The sequence below is a fragment of the Callorhinus ursinus genome, unplaced genomic scaffold, assembly GCF_003265705.2.
Source record: "Callorhinus ursinus isolate GAN/ISIS: 27379988/994484 unplaced genomic scaffold, GSC_fseal_2.0 scaffold71, whole genome shotgun sequence".
Classification (NCBI taxonomy): Eukaryota; Metazoa; Chordata; class Mammalia; order Carnivora; family Otariidae; genus Callorhinus; species Callorhinus ursinus.
The window spans coordinates 2000144-2023549 of NW_027397133.1; the positions used below are offsets into that span (position 1 = coordinate 2000144).

At 48.2% G+C, this 23406-nt stretch overlaps 1 protein-coding gene and 1 long non-coding RNA gene across 9 annotated transcripts in view; one reads left to right on the top strand and one right to left on the bottom strand.

Annotated features, from left to right (window-relative positions):
• Positions 1 to 281: 281 nt before the first annotated feature.
• Positions 282 to 23406, bottom strand: part of TRPM4 (transient receptor potential cation channel subfamily M member 4) — a 34948-nt gene continuing 11823 nt past the window's right edge. For 5 of the 8 annotated variants that reach the window (XM_073886720.1, XM_025849877.2, XM_073886722.1 and 2 more), the window contains 16 exons: positions 22317 to 22429; positions 21719 to 22060; positions 21412 to 21546; positions 16320 to 16449; positions 15997 to 16142; positions 14690 to 14802; positions 14246 to 14323; positions 10471 to 10902; positions 6988 to 7120; positions 6646 to 6820; positions 6136 to 6313; positions 1794 to 1987; positions 1418 to 1550; positions 1104 to 1176; positions 901 to 1006; positions 282 to 651 (listed from right to left, as the gene is read on the bottom strand). In XM_073886720.1, the coding sequence (XP_073742821.1) occupies positions 647 to 651; positions 901 to 1006; positions 1104 to 1176; positions 1418 to 1550; positions 1794 to 1987; positions 6136 to 6313; positions 6646 to 6820; positions 6988 to 7120; positions 10471 to 10902; positions 14246 to 14323; positions 14690 to 14802; positions 15997 to 16142; positions 16320 to 16449; positions 21412 to 21546; positions 21719 to 22060; positions 22317 to 22429 (2486 nt within the window). In that variant the 3' untranslated portion in view covers positions 282 to 646. Of the gene's footprint in view, positions 652 to 900; positions 1007 to 1103; positions 1177 to 1417; positions 1551 to 1793; positions 1988 to 6135; positions 6314 to 6645; positions 6821 to 6987; positions 7121 to 9918; positions 9963 to 10470; positions 10903 to 14245; positions 14324 to 14689; positions 14803 to 15996; positions 16143 to 16319; positions 16450 to 21411; positions 21547 to 21718; positions 22061 to 22316; positions 22430 to 23406 lie in introns of those variants that run through there. The other 3 variants (XM_073886721.1, XM_073886725.1, XR_012376406.1) reach the window with 3 other exon arrangements.
• Positions 6983 to 12481, top strand: LOC141371448 (uncharacterized). The gene is made up of 2 exons (XR_012376407.1): positions 6983 to 7098; positions 10405 to 12481. It is a non-coding gene; the product is annotated as an uncharacterized lncRNA (long non-coding RNA).

The window sequence follows — 23406 nt, forward strand, 5'->3', positions numbered from 1 at the left end:
TATTATCACTGAGTTCTTTTTCCACTGGAAAGTAGAAACTAGGCAGGTGCAGACGGTTGGGGTTTCTGTCCCACTGAAGTGAGAACCATCAAAATAGTGCAGACAAGAGGTGCTGGGCCTGAGTCAGACAGGCAAAGTGGGCCTGGGAGTGGGGAACAGACCTGGAGATTATCGAGAATACGGCAACAGACTGACCAATGACCTCAAACCCAGCCCCAGCCCCCACCTCAAAAGGATCTAGATGCCCACCATTTCCCCAAGAATCAAGCATCGGACTCCACTCCTCTCAAATGGCTTTATTTCCCCAGTGTGGGGAGCTGCAAATGGGATCTGTGATCCCTATATCCCAAAGACCCTGCAGCCCTCTCCCGCCCAGCAGGCTGTGGCAGGGCCTTCAGAAGAGCAATGCCTGGGCTCCAGAGGCTGATCTTCCCCGAGCGGGACTGGTTCTAGGAGGAGCTGGGCCTGCAGTGGTTCGCATGGATGACACTCCCTGAGGTGGTCCTGACAGCAGCCCAGGTGGTCCTCCATGAGCATGGGGCCCGTGTGGAAGACAAGGCCAGGAGGTGCAAGGGTCAAGGACCAGTAGGACTTTGGGAGCAGAAACTCCCTGTGGGGGCTACTCCTTGAAGTCTGCCAGCAGGGCTCAGTCTGGGGGGAAGAGAGGAGAGAGAACAGGTGGTGGGGATGGAGAGGAAGACAGAAAAAAATGGAAGAGTGACAAAAAGAAGGAGAAAGAAGGACGAAAAGCCCAAAGGAGACGGAGAGTGTGCCCCAGGGACAATGGAAGGGCGGCGAACAGGAGAAAAACACTCAGAGATAGAGGAACAAAAGCCCCAGAACATAGGGTGGTGATGACAGAGGCCAGGGATAGACACACGTAGACCCCACAACACTGACCTTTAGGCCCAGACAGGGCTGGAGGCGGTGGCCCCCCTGGGGGCAGCAACGCGGAGCGGCTCAGGGAGTCGGCCACCCAGCCCAGGACACGGCTACAGTGCTGGACCTGGGGAGCAGGAGGGACAGAAGGGCAGGAGACCGGAACCTCACACCGGCACCCCCGCCCCGGCCACACTCCCCCAGCCTGGTACGGGAGTCCTCACTTCCTGCTCCAGTCCTTTCAGACGCTGCTCATACTCGCGGATCTGTCTCAACTGCTTCAACGCTGTGTCCACCCTGCAACCCACAGCAACGAGGGCATCAGGCCCATTCCCGCCACCCGCTAGCCCTGCCCGCCCCAGAGGCCCCGCCCCCTGGAGGCCCGCCTTCCTCCCCAGCACGCCGGGGCCCCGCCCCACTCAGGCTCCACCTGGAGCCCCGCGCCTCCCTAGCCCCGGTCCGGGGCTCCTCTCAACCGAAGTCCCGGGACCCGCCCCCGAGGCCGGAAGCCCCGCCCCCAGGCAGGACCTGCCCTCACTTTTGCGACATGCGCTTCAGACACTCGGAGTCGCTCTCCCGCTTGTCCCGCGCGCGCGCCAGAAGGAAATTCTCCTTCTGCACCGACTCCCATGTCAGCAGCCTCCGCTCTGCTTCCTTCGAGAGGTAGACCCCTGGGGGGCAGTGTTAGGACGGAGTCAAAGGGCCTCCCCACCCAAGGTCTCCAGCGCGAGCCCTCCCAGACCACGCCCCGTGCAGCCCTAGGCCACGCCCTAATATTTCACACCGGCTCCCTGACCGCCTAATCCCTGCGCACTAGTGCTCCCGGACAACTTCCCCCAGCCTATCCATGCTCTTCTTTCTCTCCAGGTCCTGACCCCGGTGCTTTTCCCTTTTGTATCAAACCCCGTTCTCACGAAAATGTTCGAAGACCGGGGAGGGCGGCAAGCGGGACCGGCGCCTGCGTAGTTGCCGGATGAGGAGGCGCACGTGCGAGATGATGATAAGGGGCGGAGCCAGCGCGGGCCGAGAGTGAAATTCCCGGATGAGGCTGTAGCGCTGAGCCTTCCAATAGAGGTCGCTGTTTCCCTGTACTTTGCTGAAGGTGTGGCTGTGGGGACGAGAGGTCAAGGGTCACCAGAGGTCAAAGAGGGCAGATCAAGGTTAGATATTAGACAATATATTTGAAGTCCAAGGCAGCAGGCAGATGTCCGAATCAATAAGGTCAGAGGTATTACAGGATGCACTTAGAAGCTGGGTTAGGAGGGCAAAGAGTCAGATGTCAGAGGTCAAGGTGGGGATGGTGTCAGGAATTAGGATAGAGGTTATAGACAGGTTCAAAAGTCAGCTGAACACAAATAGCTAAAATCAGAAATGAAATGGAGACATTACTGCCAACTTTACGGAAATAAAAAGGATTATACAAGAACACTATCACAATTGTTTGCCAACATATTAGATAACCTAAATGAAATAAATGGACAAATTCCTAGAAACATACAAATTACCTAACTGACTCAAGAAGAAAAAGGAAATCTCTCAAAGACCTATAACAAATAAAGAGATTAAATCACTCATTAAAATGCCCCAACAACAAAAATCCCAGGCCCAGATGCTTTTGCTGGTGAATTTTATGAAACATTAAAAAAAAAAAAAAGAATTAACACCGAGCCTTCTCAAATTCTCCAAAAAAACTGAAGAGGAGAGAACAGTTCCTGACTCATTCTGAGGCCAGCAGCATTACCAACCCAGATAAAGATATCACAAGGAGGGGCGCCTGGGTGGCTCGGCCGTTAAGTGTCTGCCTTCAGCTCAGGTCATGATCCCAGGGTCCTGGGATCGAGCCCTGCATCGGGCTCCCTGCTCGGCGGGAAGCCTGCTTCTCCCTCTCCCACTCCCCCTGCTTGTGTTCCCTCTCTCTCTGTCTCTCTCTGTCAAATAAAAAAAAAAAAAAGATATCACAAGGAAACAAAATTACAGACCAATATTTTTTATGAATACACATGCAAATATCCTCAACAAAATACTAACAAACCTAATTCAGCTGCATATTAAAAGGATTATACACCATGACCAAGTGGGATTTATCCCAATAATGCAAAAAGGTGATTCAACATGCAAAAGTCAATATAATACACCACATTAATAGAACAAAGAGAAAAAAACCAAATGATCATCTCAAGTGACAGACACAAAAAAGGCATTTGACAAAACCCAACACCCTTTCGTGGTAAAAAAAAAAATTTTAACTCAGAAAAATAGGATTAAAAGGAACATTCCTCAACATGGATATAGGGTACTTATGAAAAACCTACGGCTAACATCAAACTCAATGAAGAAAGACTGAAAGCTTTCCGCTAAAATAAGAAACAAGACAAGGATGCCCACTCTCACCACAGCTATTCATCATCGTACTGAAAGTTATAGTCAGAGCAATTAAGCAAGAACAAGAAATAAAAGGCATCCAAATTAGAAAGGAAGACATAAAACTATTTCTATTCACAAATGACATGATCCTATATCAAAAATCTCAGAATCACAAGAAAGCTACTAGAGCTAATAAGCAAATTCAGCAAAGTTGGAGGGTACAAGATCACCAACCAAATCCATTGTATTTCTCTATACCTGCAGTGAACAATCCAAAAAGGAAATTAAGAAAGCAATTCCATTTACAATAGAATCTTAAAAAACAAAGCACTGAGGAATAAATTTAACCAAGATGAAAGACTTTTACACTAAAAATTACAAAACAATACTGAAAGAAATTTTAAAAAGCACCTAAATAAGTGAAAAGACAAGCTGTGTTCATGAGTACAAAGATTTAACATTGTTAACATCAGAATACTACCCAAAGCAATCTACAGATTCAACGCAATTCTTATCAAAATTGGGACAGCCTTGGCGCGCCTGGGTGGCTCAGTCGGTTAAGCGGCTGCCTTTGGCTCAGGTCATGATCCTGGGGTCCTGGGATCGAGCCCCACGTCAGGCTCCCTGCTCAGTGGAGAGGCTGTTTCTCCCTCTCCCTCTGCCTGCCACTCTGCCTACTTGTGCTCTCTCTTTCTCTGTCAAATAAATAAATAAAAGCTTTAAAAAAAAAAACAACAAAACAAAACATACCAAAATTGTGACAGCCTTTTTTGCTGAAAAGTAAAAGCCAATCCTCAAATTCATATGGAATTGCAAGAGAGCCTGAATAGCTAAAGAAATCTTGAAAAAGAACAAAGTTGGAGGACTCAGACTTCCTAATTCGAAAATTTGCTACAAAATCAAAATAGTGTGGTACTGGCATACGACAGACATATCGACTAATGGAACAGAAATGAGAGTCTAGAAATAAACCCATACATCTATGAGTATTATGGGTTGAATTGTGTCCCCTTCCCACCAAACGAGATATGTTGAAATCCTAATCTCTAGTACCTCAGAATGTGACTTATTTGGAAGTAGGGTCTTTACAAAAGTAATCAAGTTAAAATGAAGTTGTTAGGGTCGGTCCCAAGTCTAACAAGGTTGCTGTCCTTATGAAAAGGGGAAATTTGGACACAGATATGCACGCAGGGAGAATACCATATGAAGATGAAGGTGGAGGGTACAGTGATACATCTACAAGCCAAAGATTGCCAACAATCCACCAGAAGGTAGGAGGGAGGCAGGGAACAGAGTCTCCTTCACAGCCTTTAGAAGAACCAACCCTATCCATAGCTTGACTTTGGACTTAGAGCATCCAGAACTGGGATGGGAAAGTTTCTGTTATTTAAAACCATCCACTTTTTGGTACTTTGTTAGGGAAGCCCCAGGAAACTAATACGATGGCCAATGGCCAACTGATTTTTAACAAGGGTGACAAGTCCATTCAATGTGGAAAAAAATAGTCTCTTAAACACAGAGACCTGGAACAACTGGATTTCTGCATGTAAGAAGAACAAAGTTGGGACTCCTACCTCACACTATATACAAAAATTAAGTCAAAACAGACCAACAACCTGAATATAAGAGCTAAAACCATAAAACATAGGAATGAAACTTTATTACCTTAGACTTGGTGATTGGTCCTTAGATATGACACCAGTGTACGAATAACAAATTTTAAACTTTTGTGCATCAAAGGGGATTATCAAGAACAGGAAAGGCAACCAACAGAATGGGAGAAAATATTTGCAAATCATATACCTGATAGGAGTTTAACATACAGAATATATAACGAACTGCTATAACTCAGCAACAAAAAGACAAACAACCCAATTTAAAAACAGGCAAAAGACCTGAATAAACATTTTCCAAAGAAGATGTACAAATGGCCAATAAGCACAGGGAAAGATGCTCAACATCTTTAGTCATTAGGAAATGCAAATCGAAACCACAACAAATACCAGTTCATACCCACTAACTAGGATGGCTATAATCTTTTGAAAAGGAAAATAACAACTCTAGGCAAGGCTGTGGAGAAATCGGAACTCTCATACGTCGCTAATGAGAACAGAAGATGGTGCCACTCCTGTGGAAAACAGTTTCAAAAAGCTAAACAGAATTACCACAGCATACCCAGCATTCTACTTTAGAAATATATCCAAAAGAAATAAAAACAAAGACTCAAACAGGTGCATGAACACTAATGTTCATTGCAGCATTATCCACAATAGCCAAGGGATGGAAACAACCGAGTTTCCAAGAACAGATGAATGGATAACAAAATGTGATAGACTGATCGACGGAATATTATTCAGCCATAAAAAAGAGTACTGATCCATGCTACAACATGGATAAACACTGAAAACGTTATGCTAAGTGAAATAAGCCAGGCAGAAAATGACAAATATTATGTAAATCCACGTATACGAAGAAACCTCTAGAATAAGCAAATTCCTAAAGACAGAAAGCAGATTCCAGGTTACCAGGGGCTAGGGAGGTAGTGGGGAATGGGAAGTTATTGCTTGCTCAGTGGGTACACACTTTGTGTTTGGAGTGATAAAATTTTTTGGAAATAGTGGTAATGGTTGTAAAACATTATGAACTTAATTAATGCCATTGAATTTGTACACTTAAAATTGGCAAATTATATGTATTTTGCCAAAATAATTTTTTTTTTTTTTTTAAATATTCAGCCTGGGCTCAGGGAGAGGATCAGAGTCCAAAGTACAGGTCAGGAGCAGAGTCTGAATTCTGGGACTAAAGAGAGAATTGATTTAGGCTGGTGTCAAGAATCATGCTGGGGTCAGGGTCAAGCTGGGTAGGTCAGATCAGAGAGCAGTCAGGCCTCACCTGAACATGGCGATGAGCAAATTGAGCAGCAGGATGTTGGCCACGAGCAGGAAAATGATGAGAAGGAGAACCACCAGCCAGTTGGCATAAAGCGAGACACAGGAGCCTGCCTGCGCCCCCGGCGGGCGAGCCCAGAAGCCCTGCTCTGACGAGCAGTTGACTTGCTCCATGAGGGCCACTGTAAAAGGAGACACTCAGAGATGGGGCCAGGGAGACAGAGACCAGAGGAAAACAGAAATTCGGAGGGGCGTGAGGGAGAGAGACCCAGAGAGACGGAGACAGAATCCCAGAGAGAGAAAGAGGAGGGGTCAGAGACCCAGAGGCAGGGAACAGAAATACGGAGAGAGAGGCAGGCAGAGTCCCATAGAGATGAAGGAGGGTAGGGGCTACTCAGAGACCTGGAGAGAGAGACGCAGAGACTTAAGGAGAGGGGTACAGAGACCCAGGGACGGGGAGCACTGGGAGGGAGGGCTCGGAGGGAGGGCTTCAGGCCCTCTCATCCCTCCATACCGTCCATGTCCTCCTGGGGGATCTGCCCAAAGATCTGCAGGTAGGGCCGGTAGAAGACACGGCGCAGGATATTCGGGAGATCACGATCCCGGGGCCTAAGGAGCCCCTCCGTGGCCACGCCGTAGGCAACCAGCCACACACCAAGGAAGAAGAGGAAGAAGAACACGTCCTTCATCTGCGAGGTAGGAAGAGAAGACCAAGTCTGGCCCCGCCCCGGCCCCGGCCCGGCCCCGCCCACCGAAACCCCGCCTCCGCCCTGCTCTGCGCACGCGTGCCCGCAACTCCCTGCCCCGCCCCTTCCTTCCTCTGGACCGCCCCCCCATCCGGCCCCGCCTCCCTCACCATCTTGTTCACGATGACGATCTTGGGCCCCAGCTGTTTGTTGACCGTGAAGATGTGCAGCAATCGTAGCGTGAAGACCATGAAGTCGAGGCAGAGGAGAGTGCGGCCCAGGTCATACAGTCCGGGGGTCAGCCTGGGGTGCGGGGAGACGCGGCAGGGGTCACTCGGGTCACGGGGTGCAAAGGAAAACCCGGGTCTTCCAAACACCAGGCTTCGGGGGACCCTGGAGAGGCCGCAGCCGGGACCCTCCAATTCACCCGGGGTTTACCCAGATTTCACAGCGCCAGGGTGAGCCGCGCACGGCGCTGGCACCCGCTCAAAAATGGCTGCATAAATCAGGGCCCTGACAAAAATTTGGGAGGCCCCGTAACAAGTTGGAAAAACTGCCAGAATATTTGTCCAACCCATAAAAGGCAAAATATAGAGCGTTCCAGCAAACGAGTAAGCAGAAGACAAACGACCTAAAGGAGAGTGGATAAAGAGAACACACAATTCACAGAGGAAGGTCAAATGGCCAGTAACATCGGCAGTCCCTATGGGGGAAAATTTAAAAATTATATCCCTATTTGCATCATCATGTATTTGAACTCTGAATGGATTAAAAATCTAGAGTAAAAGGCAAGGGGCGCCTGGGTGGCTCAGTAGGTTAAGCCATGATCTCAGGGTCCTGAGATCGAACCCCGCCTCTGCCTCTGTGCTGAGTGTGGCACCTGCTTAAGCTTCTCTTTCTCCCTCTCCCTCGGCCCCCCCCAACTCTCTCAAAAATAAAATAAAAAAGTACTTTTGTAAAAAAAAAAACTCAGAGTAAAAGGCAAAACATTATAATCTGAAAATACAGAAGAATTTCATGAGCTTGATAGGATGAGATGTCACAAAACAAAAAAAGCCTTCTACACAAGTAACGTATATATAAAATCACAATACAGTAAAAGACTGATGAATTTGACTACTCTGAAATATAAAACTTCCATGCATCAAAAGATAACATAAAATGATCAACAGAGAAAGGCAAAACTATCTGCCAAAAATGCATGACCTAAATTTGATCACAAGGGAACTGAAGACAAACTCAAATGGAGGCAAATCCTACAAAATAACTGGCCTGGACTGTTCAAAGTGTTAAGATCATAAAAGCCAAAGAAGGACTGAAGAACTGGATTGGCTCCTGGGACAGAAAAAGGACATCCATGGGACAATTGGTAAAATTTAAGATCTCCTAGTTTTGATAATGGAAGGTGTTGACATCTGGGGATCTGGGTGAAAAATGTAGAGGAATTCTTTGTACTGTTTTTGCCACATTTTTTATAAGTCTCGGGTTGTTTCAGATACAAACTTAAAGAATAAAAGAATGTTTAAGATAATATACAAACATGAAAAGAAGCTGCAGACAGAAGGTATTTAGAACAAAACCACCAAGATTTAGGGCGCCTGGCTGGCATGGGCAGAGTGTTCGACTTTTGATCTCAGGGTTGTGAGTTCAAGTATTCACCCACGTTGGATGTAGACATTGCTTAAAAATAAAATTTTACAAAAACAAAAGACACCAAGGGCTAGGAGAGCACCTACCCGTATGCATATACAAGAGATCAACAAACATAAAGGAACGTGTATTTTCTAAAACGGCAAGGCTATGAAAAGACATTGACAGAAGGACAAGTGGCCATTTGCTATGAACAGATGCCCAAGCTAACTAGTAGTCAGGGACGCATAAATTTTAAGACAAGGAGTCATTTTTACCCATCAGAATGGGAAAAAAAAAATCTAAAGGTTAAATTGAGAGCTGCAAAATTTTAAAGACATGACATGCCAAGACCCAAAACATCCATGTTTCCAAGGATGTTTTGACGTGCCCTTTGACCTCTCTCTGGGCACCACAAAGTATGATCTGGAAGCCACGGAAGAAATGAACTAACATGACACAGCCCAGTCTCGGCAACAGAAGATATTTGAGGTGAATTCCTGATGATCTGGTTTTGCTTATGCTAAGAAGTAAGCAGAAACAGTCAAGGTTTTTATGGACCAAAAAGGTGACAGAACATTCAAGCTTCCCTGATAAAATGTGAATCTGGAGGGGTGCCGGCTCTTGGGCGGGGCATGGGATTCTTGATCTCGGAGTTGTGAGTTCGAGCCCCACACTGGGAGTAGAGATGACTTAAAAACTTTTAGGGGCGCCTGGGTGGCTCAGTCATTAAGTGTCTGCCTTCGGCTCAGGTCATGATCCCAGGGTCCTGGGATCAAGCCCCACATGGGGCTCTCTGCCCAGCGGGAAGCCTGCTTCTCCCTCTCCCACTCCCCCTGCTTGTGTTCCCTTTCTCGCTGTGTCTCTGTCAAGTAAATAAAATCTTTTTTTTTTAAGATTTTATTTATTTATTCATGAGAGACAGAGACAGGCAGAGGGAGAAGCAGGCTCCCAGCTGAGCAGGGAGCCTGATGGGGGACTCGATCCAGGGACTCCTGGATCATGACCTGAGCCGAAGGCAGACAGACGCTTAACGACTGAGCCACCCAGGTGCCCCAAGTAAATAAAATCTTAAATAAAAAAAAATTTTTTTTAATCTTAAAAAAAATGTGAATCTATAAAATTTGACCCAGGAAGACTGGACCTGAGTGACATAAAAGCCACAACATAAAATTCACAAACACAGAACCTAGATTTTGACAAAATTCAGGTCCATTAGATACAACACCAATGATGAGCCAAATATTTGTTGTACGACTTACCCCAAATAATTAACAAAGTTGAAATAATTTCAGAAACTGAAACTGAAAATGACTGAAATGTTTTTAACTGCCCTGCAACTAAAACTGATCGAGGAAGTTTGCAGAAATGAAAACCATTCCCTGATAAGAGCTTATCTGTACTGGTAAAAATTCTGATTACAATGTTACAATTACACGGAATCATAATTATAATTAGATCGTTATAATTACTCGCTGTGAGGAAGGAACTGCAAGCTGCTCGGAGGGGCTGGAGCCTGGATGAAGAAAAGAGAAAGGAATGGAGACGCAGGCCTGCAGAGCTGGGCGGGTTTCCACCAGGCAGCCCGGGGAAGCAGGCAGGGGCAGGGCAGCTCTGAGAGTAAAAACAGTCTTGTGGGGATGGACTGGAGGGAAGAGGGGAGTCCTGGAGGCTGGGGAGAGGGGGCGGCGGAGCGGCGAAGGTGAGCGTGCCCGCCCCTCCCGGCCTGGCCTCGTGTCTGGGGGAAGACGGGAGTTCAGCGGGCTTCCGGTGCAGCAGCAGGGCCAGGTCTGGGGGAGCAGAGAAAAGCCCGCCAACCTGCAGATCTAGGAAAACAGTGAGGCCCTCGCCCTAGTCCCGCCGTCCCTAAAGCCAGATACCCAGGTGTGAGCAAACGGCTTGGGGACCATCTGGATGCGGTGCTTTCGATCAAGAAGGGGCTTTCGTGTGTGTTTCAGGGAAAAGCGGGCTTGGCTCCAGCCCAGCAGGGAGGCGCGGAGGTGGCAAGTGGCGGGGACACTCACCGGCAGCCCACGCCCAGGAGGAAGCAGGTGAGGGCCACCAGGTCGCACTGGTTCCAGGTGTCGGCGAGGTAGAGGCTCAGCCGGCGGCGCAGCGGGGCCTGCTGGGGGCCGGGCCCGGCGCCCCGGGTGGTCAGGCTGCCCCAACCGCCGCCCAGGCCCTGCCGGAACTCCTCGCAGAGCAGGGTGAAGACCCAGAAGTAGAGCAGCAGCTCCAGGGCACCGGGCGCCTCGGGCCGGAAGTCGAGGAGCAGCACCCGGGCGAACACCAGCAGGAAGAGGAGGTAGCTGACCACGTTGCCCATGAAGGCGGTCACCGGCGCCCCCCAGAACTGGGGCCAGCGGCGCAGGCGTGGGGGGCACCCGCCGCAGCAGCCCCTGCGTGGGGGCCGCCCCAGCACCCGCACGGCCGTCTTCTCGGGGGACTCTGCCAGCCTGGGGGGAAAGAGCAGGGGGAAGGGAGGAGGGCTCAGCCTGACCTCTGAGCCCTTCTTCACCGTCATCAAGACTTCTCACCATTCACATCTGACCTCTAACCCTGCCTGACCTGAAACCAAGTCCCCTGTCTACCATCCCCTTGACTTTTGACCCCTGTATCTGACCTCTGAGATCCACCCTCAAGACTGCTGACCTTCCGCCTCTGACCTTCTCCACCGTCTGACCCTGGTCTGACTTCTAACTCCAGATCCCTCGTCTTTCACCTTCACAACCTCTGACTCTATGTCTGACCTTGGACCATCTACCTGACCTCTGACCCCCTCACTTTCATGACCTCAGCTCCCCAGGTTTGACAGCCCCGTGCCTGAATATTAACTTCTTACCCACAAAGTCTGATGTCAGATTGTCCAGCCCAGTGTTCTTATATCTGACCTCAGCGCAAACAGCCATATTTGGCTTCTGAATTCTGACCTTGGTCCACTCCTATCTCTGACCTTTCTTGTCCAAGTTCTGGCCCTGTGTCCCAATTTCATCCTGACTCTTCATTCTGACCTCAAACCAGAAATGCCAAAATGAATAATACAAATAATAATAAACTGAACAAGCTAACAGGAAAAATAAACTGGCTCGGAGAGGCATCTTCTTTTTATAAACCAAGCAGAAAGAAAATAACCCAAGTGGAAACAACCCAAATGTGCATCGACTGATCTATGGATAAATAAAATGTGGTCCATCCATACAACAGAATATTATTTAGCACTAAAAAGGAATGGAGCACTGATGCGAGCTACAACTTGGAGAAACCTTGAAAACAAGATGCTAAGTTAATGACACCAATCATAGAAGGCCACGAAGCGTGTGACTCCATTCACACAAAACGTCAGGAATAGGAAAATTCTTTGAGACGGAAAAAGCCAATTATTGGCCGCCGAGGGCTGGGGGAAGGGAGGAATACAGAATGACCATTAAGGGGTACAGAGTTTCTTGTTGTGGTGACAAAAATGTTTTAAGACTGATTGTGGTGACAACTGCACAATTCTGTGAATATACTAAAAACCACTGAATTGTAACACCTTAAATGGGTGAACTGAATGATATGTGGATTTTATCTCAGTTAAGCTGTTATCAAGAAAACAAGAGGAAAGAATTATAAAAGCTAAAGAAAGTGCAATGCAGAGAGGACGGGAAGTTCCCTAAAGTCGAGGGAAAACAGACTTGGAATTTTGCATTTCACCCTCTGTGGGGCCCTGGGAACAAAAATGTGTGGTCAGAATGCTCCCCGCCATCTGCCATCTCGAATCAGGCACAACCAGGCCACACAGATTCCTGGGCCCGTCCTGAGCCTCCCTGGGGGACCATCCAGGAATCTGTCCTTTTACAAAAGCTCGCCATGGAGGTGGCTCTCCACAGCTTCAGGAGCAAGAAGATCTGGGTTCAAACCCCAGCTCTACCACCTACAAATCACATGAGCTGAGGCAAGTGGCTCAGTGCCTTGGTGATCTCAACTGTGAAATGGGGATGATAACAGACCTTACTGCATAGGGTTGTTGAGAAAATAAACTGATTTTTGGAAGGATTCAGCACACTGGCTACCCTCTGTAAGTGTTCTGTGGCAGCAGCTAATGTCACCGTTGCTGTGATCGTCATGGTGCAAAAGTTGGGAACTCCCTAGGCAAGGACATCGTTACTGATCCTGACACTGGGGACTTCTAGCCAACCGTTTTCTGTGGTCCCAATTTTTTTTCTTAGTTTTCTCTTCTATCTTGACAAATACATTGTATTCATCGTGCACTGTCTCAGAAAAATACGTACGCATATATATATGTATATATATATATATATATATTTCAATTTGACTGCTCCTTGAGGTATGTAGTGGGTCTTACAGGCTTCTGGCTTCTGATCATGTTTCTAACAGTTACCAGAAACATTTTTCTTCTGGATGTTGGAGGCCAGGGCCCTCCTTTTTCTCACCTAAGTGCCTAAAGTAGAGATGGAGGGTACAAAGATGAACATAAATGTGGGTCTCTTCCTCTCTCTATTACCAGCAATTTAGACCCTGATGCCCACACCCACCATTCAACAAAATAAATGAGACATGGATCAATAACAGCAGTAGCAATAATAAACTCCATTAATTGACTACTTCCTATGTGCTGGACACTCTGATGCATTTTATACATTATCTCCAGGAGTCCCCCCAGCGGCTCCCCCCAGGCCCTGGGGCACACTGTATTACTCTGCACCAAGTATTTTGGTTCCCTCTCAGTGGGAGGATTAGGAGCTAAGGAGCTACCCTATGCCTCACTTTTGTCAATGAAATGTGGGCACAAGTGACATGTGTTTCTTCCACATGGAGGCTGTAAGAGCCAGTACCTGGTTTGCCATTTCTCTTTTCCCTCTGCTCTGAGACCAGGAACATCTCAGCTAGGAGGTGCTCACTCATCCCAGAGTGGAAACCATACTGGAGCCAAGCCACAGACAAGACAAAAATGGAGTGGGAGAAGTAAGCCTTCGTTGTTGACAGTCACTGAGAGTGTAGGATGTTTTCTTTTTCTCTCTCTCTTTTTAAGATTTATTTACCTATTTTAGAGAGAGAGAGAAAGCACACAAGTGGGAGGGGCAGAGGGAGAGAGAGAATCGCAAGCAGACTCTGCGCTGAGCACAGAGCCTGATGTGGGGCTCGATCTCACGACCCCGAGATCAGGATCTGAGCTGAAACCAAGAGTCAGACGCTCAACCGACTGCACCACCCAGGCGCCCCTAGGTGCTTTCTTATGCAGCATTGCCCAACCTAACCTAACACAGGCACAACCTTCCACATATATTCATTTTAATGAAAAGAAAACTGAGGCTTGGGGTGAAGTCACTTCTAAGGTCAAAGTCAAGATTTGAACCCAGGTCTGTCCGACTCACAGCCAAGTCCCTCAGCACCTCCATTCGGTGGCATTATCAGAAGTTTGACAGACTATTTGCTTTGGCCTGGGTACCCCAGCATAGAGATTTAAGAGCAAAGGCCCTTGGAGTCAGAAAAAAAAAAAAAGATGAAATATCCCTAAATGAGCCAAATCCACCTGATTCCATTTGCTACATCAAGATGGAAGTATGTGTAGCATGAAGTAAAGTGGTTTCCTGTGAGGAACCCCCTGGTGGCAGAACCAAACCTTGACCCAAGCCTCGAGCTTGGCATTTGGGAAACTTCCCTTGGTATCTTCAGTGGTTTCATGAAGCCCTCACCCCCTGAAGCTCCACTTCTCCCCTCTGGCTTTGCTCCCAGTGCCTGGTGCTCCTGAACCTGCCCAGGGTGTCCCACCTCACTTGGTGCTGGGGCTTCACTCACCCCACAGGGCCTTCCCCATTGACGCCTCGATCCGTGCCAAATGCCAGGTCCTTCTGCATGGACTCCTCCTCTGACTTCCTGCCATGGAGGAAGGCACGGAGTGAGGAATGGGAGCAGAGGCGAGTGGAAGAGGAATTCTTCAGAAAGAGACCCAAACTTCTTCACCCAGAGGCATGGCAGGGAGACAGTGAAGCGTTTTCCAGAGTCACCCCAAAGAGACCTTCCCCCAGCGCCATGGCCAGAGGGCAGAGGAACTGCTCCCCAGACACACTGCAGAGAGCCCCCCCAAAAGCTCACCTCCCAGACACGCCCTCAGCCTGGGGGGAGGGGGAAGAGCAAACGGAGGGGAAGCACGGGGCAGACCAAGTAGGAAGGCAGCCAGAAGTGAGCGGGGGGGAGAACCTGAGCACCCCCCGCCTACCGACCTAAGCCCCGGGGACTGACCTGAAGGTGATGAGGTCCGTATAGATGAGCGGAGGGCAAAAGAAGGCGAGGAGCAGGGCCCAGGTGGGGGTGGCGCTGTCCACCTCCCCCCACCACTTCTGGGTCAGCAGAGACTGTGGGGTGTGAGGAGGGTCAGGAGCCCGAATCTCCCCCACAGACCCTTTCCAAAGACCCCAGGCAGGAACTGGGCCACAGTTCAGCACACAGAGCAGGTGCTCAATATGACGACTGTTAACTCTTGGGGGTGAGGGGGAAGGAGGTCAAAGGTGAGGATGACCTGTCCCAGGTTTTAGCTGGTAGAGTCAAACAGCCAACGGTTATTAACACAATATGCTAGATACCAGGCCCAGCACTTTACACTGAGTAGCCCACTTAACCCCCACCACACTCCCAGAACAGGTGATAATATTTTCTCCCTTTTCACAGACGGGGCACAGGGAGGTTAAGGAAGAGGCCCAAGCTGGAATCCATGAGTTTAACCACTATTCAAAGCAAAGAGCTCTGGGTAATTACTTGAAATGCCAGCCAGATCGTTCTGACAAGTGAGGATGAGACTTCCTGTTGGGGCAAGCAGACTTCCTGTACCGAGGGTGGGACTCTCTGAGCCCCTGTCAGATGTTTTTATTTTTTTTAACTAAGCTTTACACCCAGTGTGGGACTTGAACCCTGAGATCAAGAGTCGCTTGCTGTAACTCACTGAGCCAGACAGGCGTCACGCCCTTGTCAGATTTACACTAAGGATACTGAGAAAGATTTTTAAATGTCAGGACAGACATGGTGGGAGAGACAAGGGGCAAGAAGGGCTTCCCAAAGGAGAGGAATTCCTACGGAAGGGCGGGCTTCCTAAGCCCGTTTGTCTATGCCCAAAACACTAGGTAAAATTGTTCAGTGAGGTCATTCTAATTGTTGAGACCTGGAACTGAGGACCCCTTAAGGAAGTGGGAAGGACTTCCTGTAGATGACGTAGGGCTTCCTTTGGGAGAAATGGGATTTCCTGTGGGAGAGGGGAGGACTTCTTGTGTGACAGATGGGACTTCCTATCATCACCAGGAATTTCTGTTCGGGACTAGAACTTCGGAGGGTGGGCTTTGCTGTGGGAAGGCTGGCTTTCCTGTGGCAGGGGGTGGGGCTTCTTACGGGAAGCGCAGCCCTTCTGGGAGAGAATTTCTGGCGGACAGGTGGTCTCCTGCGGGGAGGGGAGGCTGGTCAAGACCATTCACTGCCCACAATGGCAGGGGCTTATCCTCCATACTTCCTAAGGGTTCCAGGTGGGAACTGTGTGGGATGTTGGCGCCTCAGATGCTCACCTGTACCCCATCCTGGGCAAAGAAGGCACGGGCATCAGCCTGCATGGCAAGCTGGAGGCAGGTGGCATCCCCCCAGAGCGGGCAGCGACGGACTAGCAGGCGAGCGGCCCGTTCCTCGCTGCTGCGGTAGCACTCACCAAAAAGGTCTGGGGGTGGGAGGTTTACGTGGAAGGGAAGAAAGAGAGCGAGGAACTGGTGTGAGGGAAAGGTGAGGGGATTGAAGGGGAGGGCACAGGGTTGGGAGAGGAGGAGTGGGGAGATGCACAACCCCCTGCAGGTCAGCTCCCTGCCCCCCCAGCCCGACGCACCCGTGCCTTACTCACCAACACCCAGACCCTCAAACTTGGCCGCCAGGTCCTTCCTCCGTGCTGCCTCCTCAGCCTCAGACTCCAGGCGTGCCAGCACGCGGAGTAGCAAACAAGCCCCAAGAGCTGAGGCTACAGCATTAGAGCCCTGGAGAGGCAGAGAGAGGGCTCATGGATAGAGTTCAGAGAGGTTCACAGAAGGGGATGCGGAGAGGGGGCGAGCCTGTGGTCAAGGGAAAGGGACAGAACCAGAAGTCAGAAATGAACCAGGGTCATCAGGGGCCAAGGATGAGGAAATGTTTGTAGATGAATCTGGAAGAAGCTGGTAGTCATCAGGTGAAAATGTCAAAAGTCAGGTCGTTCAGGGACCAGGGGCTGGGTCAGAGTTAGAATGACATCAGAGGTCATAGACAGGTCAGGAAGCAGCTGGAGATGTCACCTAAAATGGCAGAGTAGAGAATTTCAAAACTCTGTCTTTCCACAAAAGCAACAGACAAGCTGGCAAAAGCTGTCAGAGTCAACTTTCTCAGAGTTCCAGAACCGAATATAAAACTTACAACAAACAGGAGAAGGCTCAACGAAGAAAGAAAACACCAAGTTTCAGTAAAAGAGCACTGTCACATTTGAACTACCACTGTCAACTCCTCAGCTCAAGGGCAGCCTGGAAGGCAACAGCCCACATTCCTTGGTACCAGAGAGAGCAATTCAGATCTTACTCGTAAATAATTGTGGTTGTGTGTGTGGACTTAGATGTCCCTGAAGGAACAGCTCAAGGGTTTGCCTTTGTTTCACTATTCTTGGGGCTTTCCCCAAGCAGAAATGGCTCCCCAGGTGGTGTCTGAAAGCATTTAAAGACAAATGTATTAGCCTCAGATGCCTGAAGCAAAGAATAACAGTCAGGGTTAAGCAAAAACTGAATAGCTGAGGACGGAAGTGGCTGGGGAAGGAGATACTCTGAGGAATAAGGGGTTTGAAAAGCTCCTACATGTATCAGGGAAACTAGAAAGCTACATGCATGACCAAGACTGGGTGCAGGCTCAGAAAAGACCAAAGAAAACCCTAAGCTTTCACCTCTTGCTGGCCTTTCACCTCAGCAAAAGCAGGAAGTGAAGGCTAAGGCAAAATTGTAAACAGCCTGCCTAAGTAGTGAAATGCCACTCCAACACAGAGCCAGTCTGCAAGCCAGGGGCATTTTGCTCTCCCTATCCAACCCGGGCATTTAAGGAATTCTCTGATAAGTCACTAGCTGGCCACTAAGCTAACAGAACAGGGACTTCAGTGGCACACATGACAAAGAATACAGCCTTTACACAAATAGCTTAGAAAAGTCACTAAACAAACACTACCACCAATAACCCACAACAAGCAACAACAAATCCTGGAGGAAGGAGGTAAGCTGGTTTCCAGAGTTGCCACATTATAATATTCAAAATGTCCAGTTTTCAACAAAAAACTATGAGGCTTGCAAAGAAACAAGAATGGCATATTCCCAAGAAGAAAAGAAATTAATAATAATGAAAGAAAGGAAGAAAGAAAGAAAGAAAGAAAGAAGAAAGGAAAGAAAAAGAAATCAATGGAAACTGTCTCTGTGGAAGCTCAGACATTGGACTTACTACACAAAGACTTTAAATCGATTGCTTTACATATGTTCAAAGAGCTAAAGGAAATCATGGGTAAAAATGAAAGGAAGCCAGGAGAAGGATGTCTTACTAAACAAAGAATAGGAATAAAGAGACAAATTATCAAAAAGGAACCAAGTAGAGGGGCACCTGGGTGGCTCAGTCGGTTAAGCGACTGCCTTCGGCTCAGGTCATGATCCTGGAGTCCCGGGATCGAGTCCCCGCATCGGGCTCCCTGCTCAGCAGGGAGTCTGCTTCTCCCTCTGACCTTCCCCCCTCTCATGTGCTCTCTCTCTCTCATTCTCTCTCTCAAATAAATAAAATCTTTAAAAAAAAAAAAAAAGGAACCAAGTAGAAATTCTGGAGCTAAAAAGTGCAATAACTAAAATGAAAAATTCACTAGAAGGGCTCAACAGCAGCTTTGAGGAAGCAGAAGAAAGCACGCATGAACTTGAAAATAGATCAATCGAGATTATCCGGTTTGGGGTGCAGAAAGAAACAAGAATAAAGAAAAATACACAGACCCTAAGAGACCTGTGGGGCACCATCAACCATACCAATATATGCATAATAGGGGTCCCAAAGGAAGAGGACAGTGAGAAAGGGCTAGAAAAGAATATTTCGAGACTTAAAGAATATTTTGAGATATATATAAAGATATTTCAAGTTTTGGGTACTAAAACTCCCCAGATTTTGATGAAAGACATGAATTTGCACATCCAACAGAAAAGAAATGGAAGCAGGATAAATTCAAAGAGATTCACATTGCAAAGCATTATAATCAAACTGTCAAAAGCCAAAAACAGAGAATCTTGAAATCAGCAAAAGAGAAGTGACTCATCACACACAGGGAAATCTCAATAAGATTAACATGTAGGATTAAATAATTATATATAATTATAAAACTATAAAACCCTCAGAAGATAACATAGGAATAAAACTTCATGACCTTGGATTTGGCGATGGTTACTTAGACGTGACACCAAAAGCAAAAACAAAGAAAAACAGACAAATTGGACTTGATCAAAATTTAAAACTTTCATGAATCAAAGGGCACTATGAACTGAGTGAAAAGACAACCCACAGCAAGGGAGAAAAGATCTGCAAATCACATACCTGATAAGGGATCAATATCCAGAGCATATAAAGAACTCATACAATTCAACCACAAAAAAACAAGACAAACCAATTTTAAAAATGGGCAAAGGGAGGCACCTGGGTGCCTCAGTCGGTTAAGTGTCTGACTCTTGATTTCTGCCCAGGTCATGATCCCAGGGTTGTGAGATCAAGCCCCTCATTGGGCTCCATGCTGGGTGTGGAGCCTGCTTAACATTCTCTCCCCTTTCCCTCTGTAACCCCCCTTCTCCCTCTCTTAAAAAAAAAAAAAAAGAAGAAGAAGAAGTTTTGCAGCGCCTTGGTAGTTCAGTCGGTTAAGCGTCTGGCTCTTGATTTCAGCTCAGGTCATGATCTCAGAGTCATGAGATCGAGCTCCGAGTTGCTGGGTGTGGAGCCCACTTAAGATTCTCTCTCTCCCTCTCCCTCGGCCCCTCCCCACTTACTCACTCAATCTCTCTCTCAAAAAAAAAGGCAAAGGACCTAAACAGACATACATATGTTCAAAGAGCTAAAGGAAATCATGGATAAAATGAAAGGAAGATATACATCAAGATGTATATCTTGAAAGATATACAGATGGTCAATAAGTACATGAAAAGGTGCTCCATATTACCAATCATTAAGGAAACACAGATAAAAACCACATTAGGATGGCAATTATTAAATTATTAAAACAAACAAATAGAAAATAACAAGTGTTAGTGGACATGTGGAGAAACTGGAACCCTTGTGCATTGCTGGTGAGAATGTAAAATGGTGTGGCCACTGTGGAAAACAGTATGGCAGTTCCTCAACAACTTAAACATAAAATTGTTACATGATCCAGCAATTCCATTCCTCGATGTGTACCCAAAACAACTGAAAGCAGGGACTCAAGCAGATATTTGTACACCAATATTCATAGCACTGTTATTCACAATAGCCAGAAAGTCCAAACAACCCATGTGACATCAAGAGATGAATGGATAGACAAAGCTTGGCATACCAATACAATGGAATATGATTTAGTAACAAAATGGAATGAAGCACAGTTTCATGCTACAACTTGGATGACCCATGAAAACACTAAGTTAAGCGTAAGAAATCAAGTACAAAGGGCCACATATGAGACAATTCTATTTTTATAAAACATCCAGAATAGGCAAGTCCATAGGGATGGGGAGCAGATTAGTCATCGCCAGGGGCTGGGGAAGGAGGGAATGCGGAGTGAGTGCTAAATGGGTACAAGGTTTCCTTTTTGGGATGATGAAAATGTTCTGGAACTAGACAGAGTTTGCACAACACTGTAAGTGTGCTAAAGACTACTAAATTGTACAATATTCAGTGGTTTAAATGGTGAATTTTATGTTATATGAATTTTGTCTCAATGAAAAATAGTCTATATTTAACCCATGACTTGAGGAGCTAAAAACAACCCAAGGCGGAAGAAGTCCTGTCAAGATATTTCTTTTCTGTTTTTTAAAAAGATTTTATTTATTTATTTGAGAGGGACAGAGAGAGTGCAAGAGCAGGAGAGGGAGAAGCAGACTCCCCACTGAGCAGGGAGCCCGACGCGGGGCTCGATCCCAGGACCCTGGGGTCATGACCTGAGCCGAAGGCAGACGCTGAGCCACCCAGGCAGCCCCCTGTCAAGATATTTCTATGGCATAAAAATAGGTTCTGTCTTAGATCCTATTCAAATCCTATGACTTTTTTTCTTCTCAAACTTCCCAAATATGTCCCAACACCTCCATCCCATGTGTTTAGTCCAGGCCCCAACCTTGGCTGCCTGGAGGCCTCCAGATCTACCTTCTTAGCCGATGTCCTTGCCTCTAGTGTACAGTGTAACTATGTTTATTTTTTTTAAAGATATTATTTATTTATTTGACAGAGAGAGACAGCGAGAGAGGGAACACGAGCAGAGGGAGTGGGAGAGGGAGAAGCAGGCTTCCCGCCGAGCAGGGAGCCCGATGCGGGGCTCGATCCCAGGACCCTGGGGTCATGACCTGAGCCGAAGGCAGATGCTTAACAACAGCCACCCAGGCGCCCCTACAAGTGTAACTATGTTTAAATGACTCCCCATCAGTTACAGGATAACGTCTAACTTCCTCATATAGGTAACCATTCCAAAAGAATGAGACTGGTTCTCATGTATGAACAAGGGAAAATACCCAATATACATTGCTTACACAAGACATGAGTTAGGAGAACCGCATGATATTGGGGGATGGGAAGGAGAAGCAGCAGCTGGAGTCATAGATCAGGAACAGAGGCCGGGGTGGGGGTCGGAGTGACGTCAGGGTCAGGGACTCTTACTGCTCAGGCACTGGGGTTCAGTAGGGATAAAGGACAGGGGTGTAGAAGAAAGTAGATTCAGAGATCAAACCAGCACTCACCATCTCCCAGAAGTACAAGGCCATCTGAGCTCTGTTCAGTAGCAGCGCCCAGAGGAGCAAGTCACTCCAGGGGGCCTGCCCGAGGATGGCGTCCAGCATGAGATCAGAGGGGGCCCTGTCCGAGAGCAGACCCACCTGCAGGCAAGTTGAGGGGGTGGTGAGGACTGGCCCCTGACTCCGCCCAAACCATCAGCTCCCCCCCCCACCCACCCCCGTCCGGGCGCACACCCCGTTCCCAGGCCTGCCCCGAGATCCTTCAGTGCTTCCCCCCACCTCCCACCCCCAGGCTCGCGGGCCTAGTCCTTACGCTCTCCCTGCAGCCTTCTCCCTGGTGGGGATCCTCGGCGCCCCCAGCGCTGTACCTCGGCGCGCACATCTCCCCCAGCAGCATCCGCAGCACCTGCCCCACGTCAGGGGGTCGGGGCTCCGCAGAGGATTTAAGGACTGGACTTTTGGTGCCTGCGCCATGGGACACCTGGTCCAAAAGGCTGCGGATGAGCGAGCTGGAGGGCGCTGCGCTGTAAAGCTGGGTCAGGCGCGTCGGGGTCAGGAAGTGGCCCACGCTGAGACCATGGGAGATGAGCAAGCGCACGAACTCGGGCCGGTCATTCAGGAGGGCGTCCATGAGGGAGGCTTCCAGGTGGACGGACTGGCAGGAAGAGATGACAGAGACAGAAGGCCAGGTGAGGTCAGACGTGAAGGACAAGAGATGGGGTACAGAGCTACGAGTGACGGGTGGGTGAATGGATGGATGGGGAGAGGGCAGACGAGATGGGAAGAGATGGACAATTAAGAGAATGCTGGACAAGAATGGAAGACCGAGCCAGATGTGGAAGAAGTCAGGCAGGGAGGAGAACGCGTCCCCCTTGTCAGGATCCACAGCCCGCCCGGCCCTGCCCCCTCACCCGCCATTCAATGTCCCCCCGGAAGAGTTCACTCTGCGCAATGTCCACGCGGTTCCACGCCACAGCCAAACGCAGCTCGTCCAGGTAAGCTGAAGCTTCCGAGCTCCCACAAGCTGAAAGGGTGAAAGGGAAAGGGCGCGAGAAGTCGGGGGTGGGGGTGGGGGGGGTAGGAATTTCAGATGAATGTCTGTTTTGCTTCAGTGGGAGATACGGGACATTTAAACCCCATATAAAGGGGGAGTTGTTGGGTAGCGTCTGGGGTCTTTAAGAAGTCAGGCTATTGCGAGCATAAGGTCATTAAGCTCAGGGCAGAGGGCAGACCAGCGTTCTAGAGTCCTCAAGAAGAAGGAAAGGCAATCAGGTATCCATTTCACATTTACTGACGTAATTATGGACCAGGCAGTGGGAGGGATGGAGAAAGAAACTGGATGCAGCCCCCGCCTTGAAGGGAATCCTTCCAGAGAAATGTGTTCAGAAACCATGTAACTACCCTCCAAGGGATTGGTGCCCTCGGAGGTGGGCACAGAATGTGATTAGGGGAGGCTACACTCACAGAGGTATGGAGTGATCCAAGGGGGCCTCCTAGAGGACGGGCATGGAGGTAGGGCTTTGAAAGATGGGCAGGATTTGGAGGTGTGCATCTAAGATGAGAAAAGAAACTTCCAAGGCAGCAGGAGCGGCCTGAGCCAAGGTCTGCGTGCAGGCAAACACAGCAAGGGACGGCAAATGTGAGTCACTCTGATTTCCTAGAAACATACGCGTATTTGTGAGAAGACAGAGAAATGAAAATGAGATGGGAAAAATATCCGAACCGCAGAGGGGCTCCGGAAGGCCCTGGAGGTCATTAAAAAGAACGAGGAAGAGCAAAGGGCCTTTAAAACTTTGACACAACAATTAACGGATCCAAACATGTACGGTCAACGAGGGGCCAGAAGAATCTGAAGCATCCAGCAAAGGTTCCAAGGAGAAGTCAAGCAAAGTCTAGACACCACTGGTGTCCAGAGCACCTGTGCCATTTTTCCTTCTGCGTCCACTTGCTTCACATGGATTTCCAAAACTAAGGAGGGCCATTTTGGTTGTTCTAAAAACT